Below are 19,508 nucleotides of genomic sequence, written 5' to 3'. Positions count from 1 at the left end.
AATTGTGGTAAGAGCTACCAAGGAGCAGTGAAGGTGCAGTGAGATTATGCAAACAATCAAGGTTTGTGTGTAAGGAAGCCTGGCCTGGTCTTGGGAATCAGCTCAAGCTTTCGTAAAGAGTTGGCCAATCTAACAGGAAGGATAAGAAGTCCAGGCGGTGGATACAGTATTTGTTTAAACCAGGAGCTGGCAAATTTCCTCCTGTAGGCCAGTCTTGCCCGTGGCCTGCTTTTGTAAATAAAGTTTGACACTTTTTTCCGTAAAAATGTTGAGTATTCTTAGCTAACTCCTAGACTGTCTGTAATTTTTATTGCTATTGTAAATGATATCTTATTTTTAATTACATTCTCTTTTACTTGTAAGTGATTCAGCATTTGGCAAGCTTGCTGAAATCTTGTTAGTTCTATAGTTTGTTGATGCTGTTGACTCTCTCATACTTTGCTATCTTCCCCATTTCTTCTAAGCCAGGACTTAGCCAACCCTTAGTTCATGGGCCACGTATAACCCACCACTGTTTTTGTAAATAAAGTTTTATTGGAAAGTAGCCATGCTTATTTGTTTACATATTGTCTCTGGATGCTTTCCAGCTACAATGGCAGAGTTGAATCAGAGACTGCATGACTCACAAAACCTAAATAAAATCCTTGCTATCTGTGTCTATGCAAAAAATGACTTTGCCAATCTCTGACAACAAGATAATATCTTTAAATATTTTAAGACTGTCCATCAAGACTTGTTCTTTGTAGCTCCAAAGACTTGAACTAGGACCACCATGTACAAATTAGGGGGAGAGGGACTTCCCTGGTGGCCGAGTGGTAAAGAATCCACCTTCCAATGCAGGTGATGCGGGTTTGATCCCTGGTCAGGGAACTAAGATCCCACATGCCACAGGGCAACTAAGCCCATGCCACAACTACTGAGCTCATGCGCCTCAACTAGAGAGCCTGCGTGCCACAAACTACAGAGCCCACGTGCTTTGGAACCCTCACGCCATAACTACAGAGGCTGCGCACGCTGGAGCCTGTGCGCCACAACTAGAGAAGAGAAAACCTGCACGCCACAACTAGAGAGAAGCCCGCGTGCAACAACGAAAGATCCTGCATGCCTCAACAAAGATCCCACGTGCTCCAACTAAGACCCGATGCAGCCAAAAATAAATAAATATGTACATACATACATAAGAAAGACAAAAAATTAGAGGGAGAGAGAGTTGTTTAGCTCACAATATGAAGAACTTTTTAGTAGGATCAATATAAAAGTACTTTGTCAAAAAAAGACAAAAGTCGGCTTTCTTTCACCTAAAAGATGGTGGCTTTATAATTAATTGCCCAAACTGGAAACTATTAGCAAATTACTTCAGGACTTGTTGTAAACCAGGACTGTCCCGGGCACGCATGGATAAATAGTTATTCTACCTTCATAGGAGACACCTTTCTGGAATAGCTCAGGTTATCTCTGCACTTTAACTATTGAGAAGGAAGGAAAGAGATGTAGGTTTGATTGAGGTCAAATAATGGGGTTTGTTTTCACCTCCCACAGGCTTCTGAAGTCACATTAAAACCCCAAGTGTAAGTGAGATGCAACCCACAGGTGCCTTATTCCTCTTTTCCAGCACTGGGGAAGTTCTTATTTGCACAATTATTGCCTCAAACGGGAATTCACTGATTAGGGGCTGGGTAGTGGTGGAGATTCCATGGACAGTCGCCTAGATCCTACAATGTCTCCTTCAACCCAGGGCAAAACAAGCCTTTCTTAAAAGAGTAAAATGGTGAACTCAGCCCAAGAAATGTGTATGACTAATCAGATATTTCCAAATATTTTTAGATAAATGGAATATATATCATATGACTCATTCCTCAAGAAAGGCCATGTGGGAACTTTTCATAGGACAATTTTTACAGTTTTTCTTCAGTAGAAAATCCCACTCTGTAGAAGTTGGTAAAAGTCCCTTCTGTGGTTTAATTTACAACCGCAGATTCCAGCTAAGGCAGGTGTTGGCAAAGTCTTACGGCCCAAAATTCTGCAAACTGGCCTCCTTCTGCCAAGACAGCTGTCTGCAAATTGTAGTTAAACAAGAGTGGTGTGTGGCTGATTTCTCTTTTATATTCTATAATTTGGCAGTTATTCTGTCACATTCTAGTTCTTACAGACATCAGCATCAGCCTTAATAATTTTTCAGGCTTTGAAAGGGAGATAATCATTGCCGCAAGGTCGTCTGCAGGATCCAGGCTCTTGATTGGCGTTGTGACTGGTGCGACTCCGCGTTACTAGTCATCTCCCAGTAACTAGCCCATGATGTCTGTTACTCTTCGGTGCAACTTCTTGCTTTGGCTCAACGCCTCATGGTTGCTACAGAAGTTCTTAAAGTACAGAAGCATCACCTGGGAACCTGTGAGAAATGCACATTCTCAGGCTCCATCTCACCTTACTAATTCAGAAACTCAAGCCCTCCAGGTGATTTAAAGTTTAGGAACACTGGTTTTGGAAAGAACACCTAGAAATTTGTAGCATGTCTTCTTTAGGAAATAAACTCAGTTATTCCATAAACAATTAATTGTTGCCTGCATATGCCACATCCCTCTGCAAGGCACTGGAAAAGGGTAACTACAAATGTCATGAAGATAATGATCAGGTCTGTGGTATGCACATCGTAACCCCATTGCTATAGTTGGTGTTAAATCAATATTTATTGAATTCATTGGAATGTAAATACACCTAAGCCCCTGACTCCTGAAGACTTTGATGTATGAAATTTTAAGTGGTGTAACTTTCACTATTGTTGTCTCAGCCGGTGCTCTCACTCCAATGAATAGAAAACATTGACAATGCATTTTAATGAATTGAGACTTTTTTCACCTTATGTTTAAAATTATAGATATAGGTATCTCTATTTAGAATTGAAAGCAAGAGTTTTCTCTATAGGCAATGTATATATTTCAGTCAGGAGAAAGGAAATATTGCTGAGATTATAAATCCTGGTTGATCCTGACAATATGGTATGCACTTTTACTTCAGCTGTACCTTGGTTGTGTAGACATACCTAGGCCTTTATATCCTCCCACCTTCCTAAATAGTTTGAAGATGGAAAAAGGATTCTGGAGCAATTCCATCAATGGCCTCACCCTTTTTGCCTAATTATTATGTAAATCATCAGAGCAGCTATAGACCAATTAAGTTCAAAAGTGTACAGGTGGTCAGAGGAATGACTTGAAAAATGCGCTCCTCTTTTAAGGGGCCTTTTGTTTCTTAAAAAATAAAAAAAGGCAGCAGCTTTTTAAATTTAATGTAGAAAAAGGCCAAAATAGTTGACGTGAAAGAAATAGTCAAATAAAAATGTAGCCTGTGCCAGATGTAATCAAATTAAATGGAACGCTTCACAGGTGTTCCAAAAAATGTTCATAACGTAGTTGAAAAAAATGGCTTCCTTCATTTTTTTATGATCTAAATACTAAGGCAGTCTTTACATGTAATAAAAATTCTTTAAAGACCAGTGAAACACATGCCATTCCATCTCTGATCCCTATCTTTATGTCCTGTAACTATTTCCATAAATACAGTTCAATCTTCATCATTACTGATAACTCTGTTACTCAGTTCCTGTAGCCATAAATATAGATCACTGTGTGTCCACCCAGAAATCACTCCACGTGACCACATAAACAACCTACACAGCTCATTTTAGAGAAGCATGATCTGAAGTGAGTGAACTTGGACAAGAGCCATGATAATACTTAAAAACAACTTCTATGCCCGGGAAGACTTACATGTTTGACTTAATGGCTATTATGTGTCCCAGTATAAAGGGCCACATTTCTACATCTTTTCCTCCCTTTCACAAATTCCTACGTATCACAGTTTTTTCCATATGCCTTGTACTGAGCTAAGATTTGTGAGGAACAGAAAAAAATCAGAAGTACTTCCATTCCTCAAAGAAGTAAAAGTACTACAGAAGAGATGACAAATGTATAAATAGCTATAAAGATGAGAGGAAACAGCAATGTTATTTGGGAGCGCCCAGAAGTTTATTTATAAAATGTTTCATGACAGTTTTTTACTGAGCACCTAGTAAGTGAAGAGACAAAGATAAAAGCAAGCATGAAAAAGATGGACATATTACTTGACATCATGGGGTTTACAGTCTGGATGGAAGACAGAACTAAACACATGAACTAAACATGAGACGTATACATTGTGATGAAGGCAGAAGTCACAAATAAACAAAATATTTCAGAAATTTGAAATCTTTGAAAGAGATGTTCTTTAAAAAATTGTTCAGTGAGGAGCCAACTGGTAGGCAAGACAAGATGGCAGTTAAGAAGAACATGGCTGGGCTTCCCTGGTGGCGCAGTGGTTGAGAATCTGCCTGCTAATGCAGGGGACACGGGTTCGAGCCCTGGTCTGGGAAGATCCCACATGCCGTGGAGCAACTGGGCCCGTGAGCCACAACTGCTGAGCCTGCGCGTCTGGAGCCTGTGCCCTGCAACGGGAGGGGCCGTGATAGTGAGAGGCCCGCGCACCGCGATGAGGAGTGGCCCCCGCTTGCCGCAACTAGAGAAAGCCCTCGCACAGAAACAAAGACCCAACACAGCTAAAAATAAATAAATAAATAAATAGAGTAGCTATTAATTTAAAAAAAAAAAAAACAAAAACATGGCTATGACCCAGCAATCCCACTCCTAAGCATATACCCAGAGAAAACCATAATTCAAAAAGACACATGCACCCCAGTGTTCATTGTGGCACTGTTTACAATAGCCAGGTCATGGAAGCAACCTAAATGCCCATCGACAGACGAATGGATAAAGAAGATGTGGTACATATATACAATGGAATATTACTCGGCCATAAAAAGAAACGAAATTGGGTCATTTGTAGAGACATGGATGGGCCTAGAGACTGTTATACAGAGTGAAGTAAGTCAGCAAGAGAAGAACAAATATCGTATATTAACACGTATATGTGGAATCTAGAAAAATGGTACAGGTGAACCAGTTTGCAAGGCAGAAATAGAGACACAGATATAGAGAACAAATGTTTGGACACCAAGGGGGGAAAGCAGCGGGGGTGGTGGTGGTGGGATGAACTGGGAGATTGGGATTGACATGTAGACACTAATATGTATAAAATAGATAACTAATTAACTAGAACCTGCTGTATAAAAAATAAATAAATTAAATTAAATTAAATTAAAAAAAAAAAAAAAAGAAGGATTTGGATAGAGGGCCTGGTCCAGAAAGAGAGCTATTACCAGAGATAACTACAAAGAGTATGGCCTAGGTGTGGTAGACTGGGGAGAGCTCAGTGGACCTGTTTATTCAAATTCCTCACTCTATCCTCTTGTCTCTGCATGGCATAACAAACTTTGTTTACCAAACATTTGCTTTTCCCATATTTCTGTGAGTTGTCTTCCTTCCCTTTGAAGACCCATATCCCTACCCCCTCCTCCTTAGCTCAGGATGGCCTATAAGCTTTAACTGCCTGCCTGTCTTTGACCCTCTCATGCCTATGTGAGGCTCCCATATGTACAAAATTAAATTTGTTTTTTCTCCTGTTAATGTCTTAATTAATAAATAAGCCAAAAGAATTTTAGAAAGGTAGAGAAAAAGTTTTTCCTCCCTTACATTCCCAGTTGTATTCCTGGCATCTAGGGCAGTAAAAAAAAAGAAAGAAAGAAAGAAGCCAAATGCAAAAGACCACACATTGTATGATTTCATTTATATGTAATGTCCAGAAAAGGCAAATCTATAGACATAGAAAGCAGGTTTAGTGGTTGCCGGGGGCTGGGATTGGTTCTGGAATTAACTGTCAACAGGCATGAGGGATCTTTTTGGGGTGATGGAAATGTTCTAAAACTGGGTTATGGTGATGGCTGCACGACTCAGTCAATTTACAAAATCTTTACATGTTTTTTACAGTAAGTCATGGGAAACAGTGAGAACTGAAGCAAAAGAGATTTGATACTTTCTGGTCATTTAAAGACTGCTGTGGGCTACAGAGTGTAGGGCGTACTAAGAAAAGGGGTACAGGAGGCTGGAGGAGGGGATTTTGAGTCGGGGCCGTAATAGGTGGGATTTTAGGATGAGGAGATAATAGCTGAGGGGACCTGGGACACTGAGCAGTGCTATTTCAGTTGCTCAGGACAAAGATGTGTGAGACATTTTTGATCCTTGATGTATCTTTCATAGTTGCATTACAGAAACCAGGTTTACATGTAATGTTGATAGAACGAGGGGGTAGGGGAAAACCTGATCATGGCTGAGACAGTCTTGACCCTCCGTATTTTAACCTTATCATCTCATCTCCCTTCCACACATGATACACTGTAGTGTCGTTTGTCTTGATTTCCCGGGAGGACAAAAGACCTCTTTCTCTCAAGGCAGTTGTTTTTCTAATTAACACTGCTCTCGGGGTACACAGCCGCACACACAGCACTCAGAGGTGTTAACTTGTTCCTGCGCTCGGAGTCATACTACTGATATTTATGGGATGGTGAGTCAGCTGTATGGGTTGTTTGTTAGCAAGTTCAGCAGAAGTGTGCGAATGCGGGCGTTAGCTAGCACTGTCTCTTTATGGTCCTGCTGTGGGGCACATGCTCAAGGGAAGGCAAACCCAAACGTAAGTGCAAGAGGACTCAGAGACTGACCAGAAAGGGGGGAATGGTTTTGTATCTGAACGTGTCAAGCATGGATTTAGTGTACTGGAATTTAGTTCTGGAGTGTTACTCCTGCAGTGGCAAGAGGCCATAGTAAAAGATTAAGATGAGGACTCAGGGACCAGAGTTGCAACCTTGAACACTAGTCTGTTTAACCCCTTCGAGAGTACAGACTTGCTTGTGAAAGGCAGGAACAGACTAGAACTGTGGTTTCCATTTTGCGGGGGTTAAGGTCCTTTCTAGTCTGGGTTGCTAGGTATGGGTCCTTTCTGCAGAAAAGTATGCATGCATGAATGCCAAGATTAAGAATACTGAACCAAATTAACTCAAAGGTGTCTTCCAAATCCATTCCTCCCTGTCAGTCTATGAAAGGATAAAAACGAACAACTATGTTCAACTTTGCGCTTTTGATGACATATGTCACAGCAAACCTAGCTAGACTAATGCATCATCTGTCACTTGGGGTTGATTTCTTTTTTTCACATTGAGGAAATCCCATCGCTGCTTCCCAAACTGTGAAGCTGCAGATAAAGAGGGTCACCTCTGCAAAATGAATGGAACTGTTTCTCTTAGTCATTGTACCTGTCCCCATCTGTTCCTTACTTTTAACCTTTCCATCTGAATCCTTCAGTCTCTTTTCCCTCTAACTGTGGGAAGCCTGAAGAAGAGACGAAACGGAGGACCCTATCATGTTTTAGTAAGCTAGATAATTTCAAACTTTATATTGGGACAGTTGAATCAGAGACCACAGGAAAAGCCTAGAAATTGAATAGAAATAAATGTATTAAAACAATTAGAGTAGTAGTAGACAGTGTCAAGAATGTATTGATAAGAAATCACTTATAAGCATTTAGTTATAAAGCGTGGACTTAATTTGTTAGGCTGTGCTGCATTGGCTCTAATTGTACAGTAATTTTCCAGGATATGGGAAAGTGGGAGAATATGACCTTCAAGGTAAGCCTGCCATTGCTGCCATTGGCAAGGTGGGTATAACTTAAAGGTTGTTTTCAATGGTTGCTTCCTATTGTTCTTTTGTCATTGTTTCAGAATATATTAAAAATATAAGAATTTTGTGTTACCTTGCATATACCAATTTATGACTAATTCAGATTGCCCTTCAAAAGTGAAAGAAAAGTAATTTGTGGTGATAAATTGATTCCTCAGAAATTGTCTTTATATAGACACAATAAAGCATGAACATTTTTTTTAATGTATTTTAAATTTTCTGCAGTATGTTTCCAAAACAATAATTAATATCTTCCTGGTGACCAGGACTTTATAGCCCTTCCTCTTTTTCTTCCATGACTACTTTTTAAAAAAAGTATTTTCAAGAAGCAATGGGGTATGCATGGAGAATTTACTCCTAGGCAGATGGTGTGGTGCTGTGATACAAATTTTTCTCTAGCAGTAACTGGGAGAGACGCCATGATTCACGGCTGTTAAGAGATAGGAGCCGCTTTAAATGAAGGAATTAATTGCACACACAGTGATGTGTAGGAGCATCCTACGTTAACAGAAAAACACTTGTGTATGTTTTAAAAGAATCTCCAAGACTTAGCTCCTTTGTTTATTCACAGGGGTGATGGGTGAATATGAGCCAAAAATAGAAGTGCAGTTCCCAGAAACGGTCCCGACTGCAAAAGGAACAACAGTGAAGCTGGAATGCTTTGCGTTAGGAAAGTAAGTTCTGGTTTCTCTTCTCCCTTGTCCTCCCTCCAGCTTGGGCAAGTGTAGAATTTTCTCTGCACTGTTCGCCGTGATGGTTTCTGAAGTAACTGAAAAGCAAGCCAAGCCTCTCTCGCTGTGATTCTGCGTGAGCATCTTTGATTTCGCCCTCTCATCATGGAGAGGGGACGTGTCATGGGACGAGAGGGATTAGGCTGCCACGATGGACATGGCCACAAAGGAGAGGAGAATGGGCAATTCTGAAAAAGTGCTTTGTTCTATTACAATGACCTGTAATGTACATGTTGTCTAACCCAGAATGACAGGAAAACAATGGCCTTCATTTGGGGTACAGTGAAGTTGACTGTTCGGAAAAATGTGGACTTTCATTTGGGTCCCAGTTTACGGAATATGCACCAAACTTGTCTTGTACTTCCTTTTAAATTGCCCGTCTCTTCTTTCTACCGTTCTGAAAATTTTATTTTATTGCAGTATAGTTGATTTACAGTATTGCGTTAATTTCTGCTGTACAGCAAAGTGAGTCAGTTTTACATATATATATGTTCTTTTTCATATTCTCTTCCATTATGGTTTATTACAGGATATCGGATATAGCTCCCTATGCTGTGCAGTAGGACCGTGTTGTTTATCCATTCTCTATATACTGCTTTGCATCTGCTAATCCCAAGCTCCCAATCCATCCCTCCCCACCTCCCTCCCCCTTGTCAACCACAAGACTGTTCTCTATGTCTGTGAGTCAGTTTCTGTTTCATAGATAAGTTCATTTGTGTCATATTTTAGATTCCACATGTAAGCAATAGCATCTTCTTTCTACTTTGGATTTCGATTTCCTTCTGCTTTGGCTAGAGATTGGTAAGACCTGATATTCTCTAAGAGAGTCTTTATTTTACAGAGTCATCTGAAAATTATTCACAACTTTATTATTCAATCTGTGGAGTCTTCTTAGATAAGCCTACTTGGGAACCAGTTAGATTTTCCGTTACAGTATCTGTCAGAGGGCATAAGAGGGATGAAAAGCCGATCAGTTAAGATTTTGCCAGTAACCCTGCAGGAAAGGTTTGGCATCAGTGATAAAAACTGTCATCTGAAATAAGAATTTTTTGGTCATCTATGTACTTTAATGATACACGTGAATCTCTATGCCCAACCCCACCTATCTGGCTAACCCACTGCTAACTCCTCATCCTTTTCCTGTACCCAAATGTTGGCTAAGGCAGCAGCACTAACTTTTGCTCAACCCCTGTGTCAGCATGTAATCTATATTCACATGATTTTGTGTTTTACAGCAGCCATGGAAGAAAGCTGTTCTTTTTTTTTTTTTCAATTTTATTTTTAGCTCTAAAGGAAGGATTCTTTTGGTTTTCCTGTTTTCAAGTCATGGCAGTATATGCTGCAGTAGTATCTTTACTTTGGTGCTGAAAAATGCAGTGATCATTTTCTATGTCCTGAAAACTTACCCCGTTAAATAAATTATGACATTGCTGTAGGATTGAACACTGTACCAACATTAAAAGTCAAGTTGTAAAACAACATGTGAAACTTAGAAAATGCCCATGGTTTATTACTAAGAGACTAAAAGCAGATTGCCAAACAGTACAAGATGGTCCTGTTTTTTATTGTATATAAATATATATTTATATATATATTAGGAAACTTAATTCAAAGAAAAGGTGAGAGAAGGTAACTGGATAGGCTAGGAATGTGTTTGGTGAACTCTGCAAGGTGACACCTTGAAAAATCTTCTGTGGAGGAAGACAACAAAATTTACTTTGTTTCTACTTCAAAAGGGGTATGAGTTACACACTATTCACGCTGCTTGAATGGCACTAGAATGAAAACAAAGGACCCAAATTGGGCTCCTCCAATCTACACAGAAATGTTTGGGTATGCGCATCCAGCTGCGGAAACACATCATCATGGCCCACTTAAGAGCAGAAAGACTATCTCTGAGTACAGTTATTTGTAAAGGCACGTATTAAGTGTCTATCTCATCACATGTAAAGACACCCAGAATGTACTTTTGATAGAGCCCTTTCTGCCTTTTGAGTTAGTGTCTGCCTAATGAACTTAAATTCCTCTAAAACAAGTATAGTAGAGTTGATGGCTCTAATTTTTTAAATACCATCTCAGGTTTTCCAGAGAAGATTAGCAAAGTCTTTAGTGTAATTACTTGTCTGTGTGTGTTTTTTGTGAAAAATAAATATGTAAACAATTGTATCCCCTGCTAGGAAGTCGCAATCTTAAAAGCTGTGGTTAGCTCACTAAACCATTGATTTGCAGATTCAGTGATGCCCTTGCAATTTAAGATGCGTTCTAACAGTTTCAGCTGGAGGATGATAGATGTCTTGAGAGTACTTAAAGACCCCACAGATTGTTTCTTTCCTTATCTCACTACTTAAGTAAAGTTTCCTGAAACCACCCTCCTAATGGACTTCTACAAGTTGATAAGGTCCCACAGAGAGTGTCCCAAGGGGCAGCAAGTAGAAGCTGCCAGTTTCTTATCCCCTGAGCCTTGAAACTGACACCACATCACTTCTGCTTTATTTCAGTAGTCCAGGTAGCCAAAGAACCCACCAGGTTCAAGGAGAGGGGGGGCCTGGACCTCATCTTAGTGGAAGGCATCTTTAATTCTCCACATCTGTGCATGGACATTTTTATTTTCATATTTATGATTTTAAAAGAAACATGCACTAGAAAAAATAGAACAAGCATATAAAAATCTGTTTTTATTTCATTGGTAATATTGCATGCGATATAGATTAACTCATTTAAGGTTAAGAAAGGTTATTTGATTTTAAGGAAAACACTAAGTATATAATAATACTGGAGATGTGGTTATCACTAAAATCATCATAGTGATACGTGAATAAATGACATTTGGGGAACACTGTCTAGTGCAAGCTTATAATGCTTAGAAACAAGAAGGAAGGGGTTGTAAGGAGCATAGGTTCAAATAAAAGAAACAGTCTCTCTAACTTGATTCACTCCCATTTTTTCTTGCTATCAGTCCAGTACCAACTCTTATCTGGAGAAGAGCTGATGGAAAGCCGATAGCAAGGAAAGCCAGAAGACACAAGTCGAATGGAATTCTTGAAATCCCTAATTTTCAGCAGGAGGATGCTGGTTGGTACGAATGTGTGGCTGAAAATTCAAGAGGGAAAAACATAGCAAGGGGACAGCTGACTTTCTTTGGTAAGACTGTGATTCCAGTTTATCATTTGTTGACCTTCCTGGTATTAACATTATAAGCTGGGAGGTTTGCATTCAGGTTTTTTCAGAAGGATTGTTCAAAATAGGATTGTGTAAAACCCTTGGTTTGCTGCTTAATTAGCATGCCCTGGGTGATTCTGGGTAGCGAGAGTGAGGATGGGGGGCAGGGATGGAAGATATATGCTGATACGTTTGGCGGATAGAAATTAGTGTGAACACACTTGCAAAGGACCTATTTTCTCTCCTGCCATCAAGCTGTAAAACTGACACAGGAAACATTGTGTTATTCCTGCTCCTGTTTTTGTTTTTGTTTTTAAAGCTCTCTGCTTTTCTTCGTTCGAATTTTGATTTGGAGTTCGTGTTAATCCTTTGTAATTGCTCCTATTTGGTAGTGATTTAATATGGTACCATGAACATTTCAAAATGCACATTGTCCAAATTTAGTTCTTACCAGCGTGGAGCATGACAAATCTCTCTCACCCCAAAGACCTTTTCTGCGCAGCTGCTCCTATTCCAATCGAATCATCGGCATTGATCCAAACATAATATAAATGTAAAACCTCTAGCAAGTGGTCATCAATTGAGCCTATCTTGGAAATCCTGTTAGGGTATTGATTTGAAATCCAGAAAGGGATTTCATTGGATAGGCATTTTGAAAGCAAATTGAGTTCTCCCAAATTGGAACATGCCTGAATCCCATCTGTCTGGGGTATTGAAAATAAATATTATAGATTGATAAGTATTCAAGAATGGCTTAAATAAACAACAGTGTATATTAAAAGGATGAGAGCAGTTCTTTAGGCAGGGGCCAGTTGTAGCAAAGGCTTTAAACCTTCCTATTTCTTGCAGTAACTAATACCACGAAAGTCTATTTATTTCATCAGTTCTTCTTCCAGAACGTTTTGGTTTTAAGATATGGGGAAAGAATTTTGTTCAGTGATCATGCAAGGTTTTCTAGAAGCATGATTAGAAACTGGGTGGAGATTTTGAATATCAGCTAGCCTTCAGCAACCTCCCCCATCTGACCCTCAGCATTTTGGACTCATACTTCTGACATTGACCAGTTGGTGGAAGAACACACATGATTTTACCAAGTGCTTCACGTGATGACTTCAGCACCCGTTGTTTGAATAAATATGCACCCTTTTTTAATCACCCATCTTCCTTCAACAATAAAGGACCAACTCTACTCATGCCAGATGACAGACTCGATGCTTGATCTTTGCTCTTTCATAAACTGTCATGGTTGATACCTTATTTAATTGGTTGAAAAGCAAAAGACATCACAGTTCATTGGCTGGAAAAACATAAGACTGAAGGTTACAGATTTGTTCAGTGAGATGCACTTGCTGTCTTTTTTAAGTGTTTAGGATACATTCTTCTCTCCAGTGTAATAATTATTTCTCCTGTATCAGGTAGGAACAACCTGAAAATATTCAGGTAAATGGCCAATTTTTTTTTTTTAATTAGTTGGTTAGATATTCCCATCCAGTGGCGGTGGTTCCTAAGTGTTACTTGTGTTGCTCAAATAATTGATTGAAGTCATTTTTCACTTTCATGATTTTCTTTGAAGTGAGATATCTGTTTTCAGTATGTTAAAAAGGTGTGAAATAGTCTGCTACCAGGAGTTGACGTAGTGCTTTCTAGTACGTCAGAGGTTTCCTGCACCAGAAATAGAAGAGTCCATTGTTACTGTTGTGGAGAATCAGCCTTGTCACTGGCCTTCAGCCTTGTATAGTGAAAGGTTTTCTCAGGGGTCCTGCCTGGAGATGAAAATCAGGTCCTAACAGTGTTTCCCTTTTAAATGAACTTGTCTGCATCCGTGCATGGAGAAAAAAGCAGAATGAAATTTGCCTACTTTCTGAAGATAACTCAGCTTTTTCCTCAGTTGTCAACCACCCTTGGTGTTAGTTAGAAGCTTGTCTAATAAGTTGACTTTCATGGTGCTGGGCTTTTGCATCTATGTTTATTCTTTTGTTTTTCCTCAACTAGCGTATCAGCAACACAGAAATTATCAAATTGTTTTCATTGTCACAGGAGAGCTTAATTATACAAAAGTGCTTGGCTGTCATTTTTTTTTCTTTCTTTTTATATATTTTTTCTGGTCTCTAGTGGGTTTGTCCAGTGCTGTGTTTCTGATATCCAGCTGCCTAGATCTCCAAGTTAAATGAGTTATTATCATTAAAGTCACCATATATTTCACAAAAGGGGAGAAAGTAGCCCCAGTCACTTATCCATGAACGTTCTGTCTTTGTTAACAAGAAAATTTCTTACAACATTAAGATGTGCTGTGATCGGGGATTATAAACCATGGGTTTCAGCTTAGAAACCTGCTTCTCCTTTTTGGTTCCAAGTTGCTGCATCCCATTCATCAACTCTTCACTTCAACAACCACGGACAGGTGTGCTCACTTCTGTTCTGGCCTGACAAAATGGCAATTTTTCTGATCCTGCCCTAAAACCCTTTCACCTTCCTCCAAAGGCCTGCTGGGCATGGTTCCATTGCTCCTTCGTTCCCTGTGTCAGGATGATAGAAGCCCCTGTTCCTGGTTGGTGTGTTTCCACTGTGGCTGTCTCTTTAGGTTAGCATGTGCTACTCGTGGTTGCGATATGGGAAGAACTGAAACTAGTTCAGACATAAAACATTTTTACCCATCTCCATTTTCCCAATTTATTTTTGCCATGACCTATACTTGTCTGTGTGGTCTAATTTTAATCTGCTCTTTCAGATATTTCTGAGCATACAAAACTTCCTAAAAATAGATCTGTTATATATTCAGGGTTAAAATACTACAGATATTTGTTACTTAAAGGTTGACATTTTCCAAAATGACTTTAATATATTATTAATTTGTTCAAAAGAAATTTTTATTGCCTACCATATGGCAGGCAATGTTGGGCACTTAGGGTTGTAAGACAAATCCCTGCCTTCAAGGAGCTTGTCTTTTACTAGAAGCTGACGGGCAATTTACTATTAAGCAAATAAATGAACTAGAAAATTTCATAGTGTGGTAAGAGTTGTGAAGAAAATGAGTAGGATGATATGATAGCAAATAACTAGGAGCAGAAGAAAGGCTTCATAAGATAAGGTAGTCAGGGAAGACTTGTCTGAGATTTGACTTTGGAGCTGAAACCTAAAGGATGAAAAAGAGCCAGGCTTTCAAGGAGTGGTACATTCCAGGCAGAAGGTAAGGAAGTACAAGGGCCCTGAGACAGGAAACTACTTAACATTGCAATTAACACTGCATTGTGAGATGTATCAAGGAAGCTAGCGTAACTTAGTCATAGTGAGAAAGGGCAAAAGGTTTGGAAGCATAGGGTGACACATTATGCAGTACCTTGTAAGCCAGCCACAGAGTTTGGGATTTATTCTGATCATAACGGGAAACCAGTGGAGGATTTTAAGCAGGGGAATGACTCAATCACATTCATGCTTTTAAAAGACCACCCTGGTTGTTTTGTGGTGATTAGATTATAGGGAACCAAGAGTAAAAGCAGGACAACCGGTCAAGAAGCCAACCAGGTGAGAGAGGTTGGTGGCTAGGACTCAAAGAAGGAAAATAAATGGAGGCTTGACATATATTTTGGAGTTAGAATGAATAAGACACTCCCAAGTCATTCCTACACTTAGACATTTTATAGATAAGGAAGTTGATAACCAAAGAGAAAACGTTACTGATTGAAGTTACATGGTTATGTAGAGCTAGATTCCAAATGCTATGCCTGTTCCTTCATGCTAGAGGTTCTCAAACTTCAGTGTGCCTTAGAGTAATCTGAAAATGTTATTAAAATACAGAATACTGCGTTCTATCCCCAGAAGTTCTGATTCTGTAGAACTAGGGTGGGACCTGAGAATTTGTATTTCTGTTAAGTTCCCTGGTCATGCTTATGCAGCTTGTCTGGAGTCCACAGTGTAAGAACCATTGCTCTCGTGCTAGGCTGTTTTCAAGTGGTAGAGTGAATCCTAAGATTAAATTACATGCAAGCAAAGGTGTTCCTGCTTCCCATGAAAGCTAGCAGCTTGCTGTCACATCAAGCATTATGGCCAGTCTACATAGGCAAAGTAGGAGGGTGCTAAAGTAATTATCTTTGAATAAAGGAAAGGGAAGTATAAAATGGATTTAATTCACTTGATAATTATTCATCTTTCCACCTCATTATGTCTGTATAGTCACTTCCTTTTTTGCACAAATAGACCAATAGAGTAACATCATTTACAAGAATGAAGCAGGAACTAAAGGAACCTGATATTTAATGCCTCTTGTTCAGTTTCTCCTATATGTAACGGGTGTTAAGAGAGTAAAATCATCTTCGCCATGAGGAAACAGGGAATATAATATTTGAGCGGTGAACAGGCTGTTGTTCATAGAATCCTATAATGTTTGAGCTGGAAGGATCTACTGGGGCCAACTCACTGATTTTTATTTTTAATTTATTTTATTTATTTTTATTTTTGGCTGTGTTGGGTCTTCGTTGCTGTGCGCGGGCTTTCTCTAGTTGCGGTGAGCGGGAGCTACTCTTGGTTGCGGTGCGCGGGCTCCTCATTGCAGTGGCTTCTCTCGTTGCGGAGCACAGGCTCTAGGTGCGCGGGCTTCAGTAGTTGTGGGGTGAGGGCTCAGTAGTTGTGGCTTGCGGGCTCTAGAGCGCAGGCTCAGTAGTAGTGGCGCACGGGCTTAGCTGCTCCACAGCATGTGAGATCTTCCCGGACCAGGGCCTGAACCCGTGTCCCTTGCATTGGCAGGCAGATTCTTAACCATTGCGCCACCAGGGAAGCCCTTCTCTTTGATTTTTATAAGTTAAAAAAAAAGAAAAAGAAAAAGAAAAAAAGGCCCAGAGACATAAAATAACTTACCCAAGGTGATAGAATGAGCGAGAATCAGAGCTATGACTAGACCTGCTCTTTCTGTGTTCCTTTTCCTGCCAATAAGATATTTTAATAAAATAGGTAAAGGGGAAAAAAAATTCATCAATCATCCAGATACTTTTTCTGCTTATTTTCCACAACCAAAGTCATAAATTAAAGCATCCAGTTGAACAGTTGACTTATTCACTTCCTATTTTCCAAGGTGATCACCTGATTATTGAGTCCAAAAGAGCTCTTTTTTATTTTCCTCTCCAACTTACATCTATGGCTATATGTCTAGACCTTGTGGGCCATGGTCCTGTGGCTCTAAAGGCAAAACTGTAGCCATGATGACACTGCACCTGGTGTTGGATTATCTGTAAGGTCAGAATACAGAAGCATCGTGTAGCATCTCATACTAATTTCCCCACAGATGTGCTATGTATATGTGATCACTAGATCAGTTCACACACTGAACTATTCAGCCCCACAAAGTGGCTTAAAAGATAGAGTGACCAAAAAATGAACACAGCAGATAAGGTAATTTTGCAGTAAAGCCGTAGTCTGCTTAATTGTCCTAGACAGAACTGATATCGAGACCCTCAGTATCCTTGAGTGTCGCTTCAGATAGTCAGCAATCTTTGTTTCCTTCACTTCAGCTGGTAGTTCCAATTAAGTGGGTTGGTGCAGTTTTCCAAGGGGTGCACATTGAAACATTTTGTAAATAATGGTCAGTGGGAAGTAATACAGGAGTAGGGTTACAGGGTCCTTACCTCATGAGAAACTTCAGACCAGGGAAGAAAAAGTCACATCAAAGACAATGTACTGAAATGCAGTTCCATTCCCTTACTCTGTTGTCACTGAAGGCAGATGTAACTGTTACAATTTTTATCTATCAAGGAATATTGTTTAAATTTACTTGTAGCAAGTTTTGCATACATGGATTCATTTATCTGAAAGTTTCCGTGCTTCTCTAAAGCTGGAGTCCTCAAATTTTGGCTTTCAGGTCCCCTTTTCACTCTGAAAGATTATTGTGTACTCCAAAAAACTTTTGCTTATGTGGGTTATTTCTACCAATATATAGCATATTAGAAATTAATCCCGAGAATTTGAGTACTTTATTTTAAAATGACAACAGTATAATCAGTGCATATTAACATAATTAACATATTTTAAGAAAACTGTATTTTTCCAAACAAAAAAGAGGGATGTTGTTTTGGTTTTTGCAAATATCTTTAATGTCTGTCTTAGCAGAAAAAACTAGATTCTGGTACGTGCTTCTGTATTTAATCTGTCATGATTGTTGTTTTGGTTGAAGGGTACGAAGAAAATCTGATCTCACACAGATGTGTAGGTGGAAAGAAAGGCTCTCATGGACTCTCTGAAAGAGACTTGGGGAACCCCAGTGGTCCTGAGACCACACTTTGAGAACCATGGGTCCAAAAGAATACTCCCTTCTCCATTGACAGTAGGGGCATAGTTTGAGAGCCTGTCAGGAGAGCACGGACGTTGAAGCCAAGCAAGGCCTGTGTACCAGTCCTAACTGAGCCACTTTCTGAATCTGGACTTTAATGTCTCTGGACCTCATCTGTAAAATGGGGATAATGACACTTAACTTGCAGGTTATTATGAGGTCGAGAAATAACACATATAAAGTGATGCTGATTGAGATATTATGTAAATACTTTAGTGTCTGTGATTGGTAGTACTTTGCTCAGAAGGTGAATAGGGGATGGAGAAAGGAATGTATTTAACCCAATAAGAGCACATTCAGAGAAACAGTAGGCAGTGACTGAGTTGAGGATTAAAAAGAAACATAAACATAAAGAAATTAGTCTGTGTTAAACTAGATAATAACTTGGTTTGTTTGGGTGGCAGTGGGCTTAGTGAACCAGCCTTAAGACCTTTTTCATGAATGTATGGCTAATTTCCAATCCTTTTTTATTCATTGATTCATTTCTCAAGTTCTGAAATGACTACAGCACATCCAGGAAGAAAAGAGAAAACGTATGCTCTTATAGAAATTAGGTAGCAGTAAAAGAGTTAAACCAACCCATTCGAAAACAATACACGTGACGGCACAGAACAGTTTTGCTGTTTGTGCCCTATGAGCTGTATGTGTTCAGGAGGATAGCAGTTGACAGATCAGGGAAGGCTTCATGGAGGAGGTGTTTCTGTAGAGTGAACACTGGGTAGGGATGAAGGGGAGGAGAACATTCCAAAAACACAAGTTGTTTTGAACAAAGATAAGAGGCAGGAGCTGGCTTATTGGATTTGAGAACAAAGAAGACCCTCATTTGACAGGAGCTGTGTGTTCACTGGGCATACTTGGAGAGAAAGTGAGAGAACTAGGTAGAACCAGATGACGGAGCACTTTAAATATTAGCCTAAAAATATGAAATGATGGCAATGTTCTCTTAATTTGTAGAGCATTTACAGTGTGCAAAGCACATTCGCACATCCTATCCATTATCTCATGCATGGATTACTTCCTACGATCATATCTGTTTTATATATTAATGAGTACCTATTAATAGAAACGTACCTGCTTTTGGTTACCCTTAAGTGTGCCTTCACATAGTCGGTTTTTATATTCTTTGTGGCTTATCATTGTTACCTGTGAGACAGTTGGCCTGGTGGCACCTCCTGTGCCATTGCCAGCAGTAAAAGTACAGTGCAACTTACATAGAGATGAAGAGATCACAAATAGGAAAGTCTGAGTGAAGCACTAATTAACAGAGAACCCAGGAGATCCAAGAATTCAGATGGTTCAAGAGGTAATTAAAGGTTTAGCACATTAAAGTCAGAAGGGACTTTAGACACCATCAAGTCCAGCCTCCCCTTGATTCAAATGAGAAAATGTACACACTCAATCTCCAGGTTCCAAATTCAAAGCTCTTTCTACAAAAGGACAAGATTTAGATACCTCAAAATAGTACTTTTCAACATGTATGTATTGTTAACAATTGTCACGTTACTTTTTTAAACATGAAATTTTCAGTATTTAAAACAAAGGAAGGCTGTCCTAGTTGAAGGACGTCCCTCCCAAGAACTCTCTGAGCGTCATAGAACTGAATTTGAAAACCCTCATTAGCAGGGATCCCCAACCCCCGGCCAC

The 19,508-nt window shown here is 39.5% G+C and overlaps 1 protein-coding gene across 12 annotated transcripts in view; it reads left to right on the top strand.

Annotated features, from left to right (window-relative positions):
• The window catches only part of CNTN4 (contactin 4), a 956,080-nt gene that overhangs the window by 769,587 nt on the left and 166,985 nt on the right, over positions 1-19,508 (top strand). For all 12 annotated transcript variants that reach the window (XM_068558505.1, XM_068558506.1, XM_068558508.1 and 9 more), the window contains 2 exons: positions 8,230-8,332; positions 11,346-11,530. In XM_068558505.1, coding sequence (XP_068414606.1) covers positions 8,230-8,332; positions 11,346-11,530 — 288 coding nt within the window. The remainder of the gene's footprint in view (positions 1-8,229; positions 8,333-11,345; positions 11,531-19,508) is intronic.

Source organism: Eschrichtius robustus, chromosome 12, assembly GCF_028021215.1.
Source record: "Eschrichtius robustus isolate mEscRob2 chromosome 12, mEscRob2.pri, whole genome shotgun sequence".
Lineage (NCBI taxonomy): Eukaryota > Metazoa > Chordata > Mammalia > Artiodactyla > Eschrichtiidae > Eschrichtius > Eschrichtius robustus.
The sequence above is the reverse complement of the archived record's forward strand: the minus strand, read 5'-3'. Positions and strand labels throughout refer to the sequence as shown.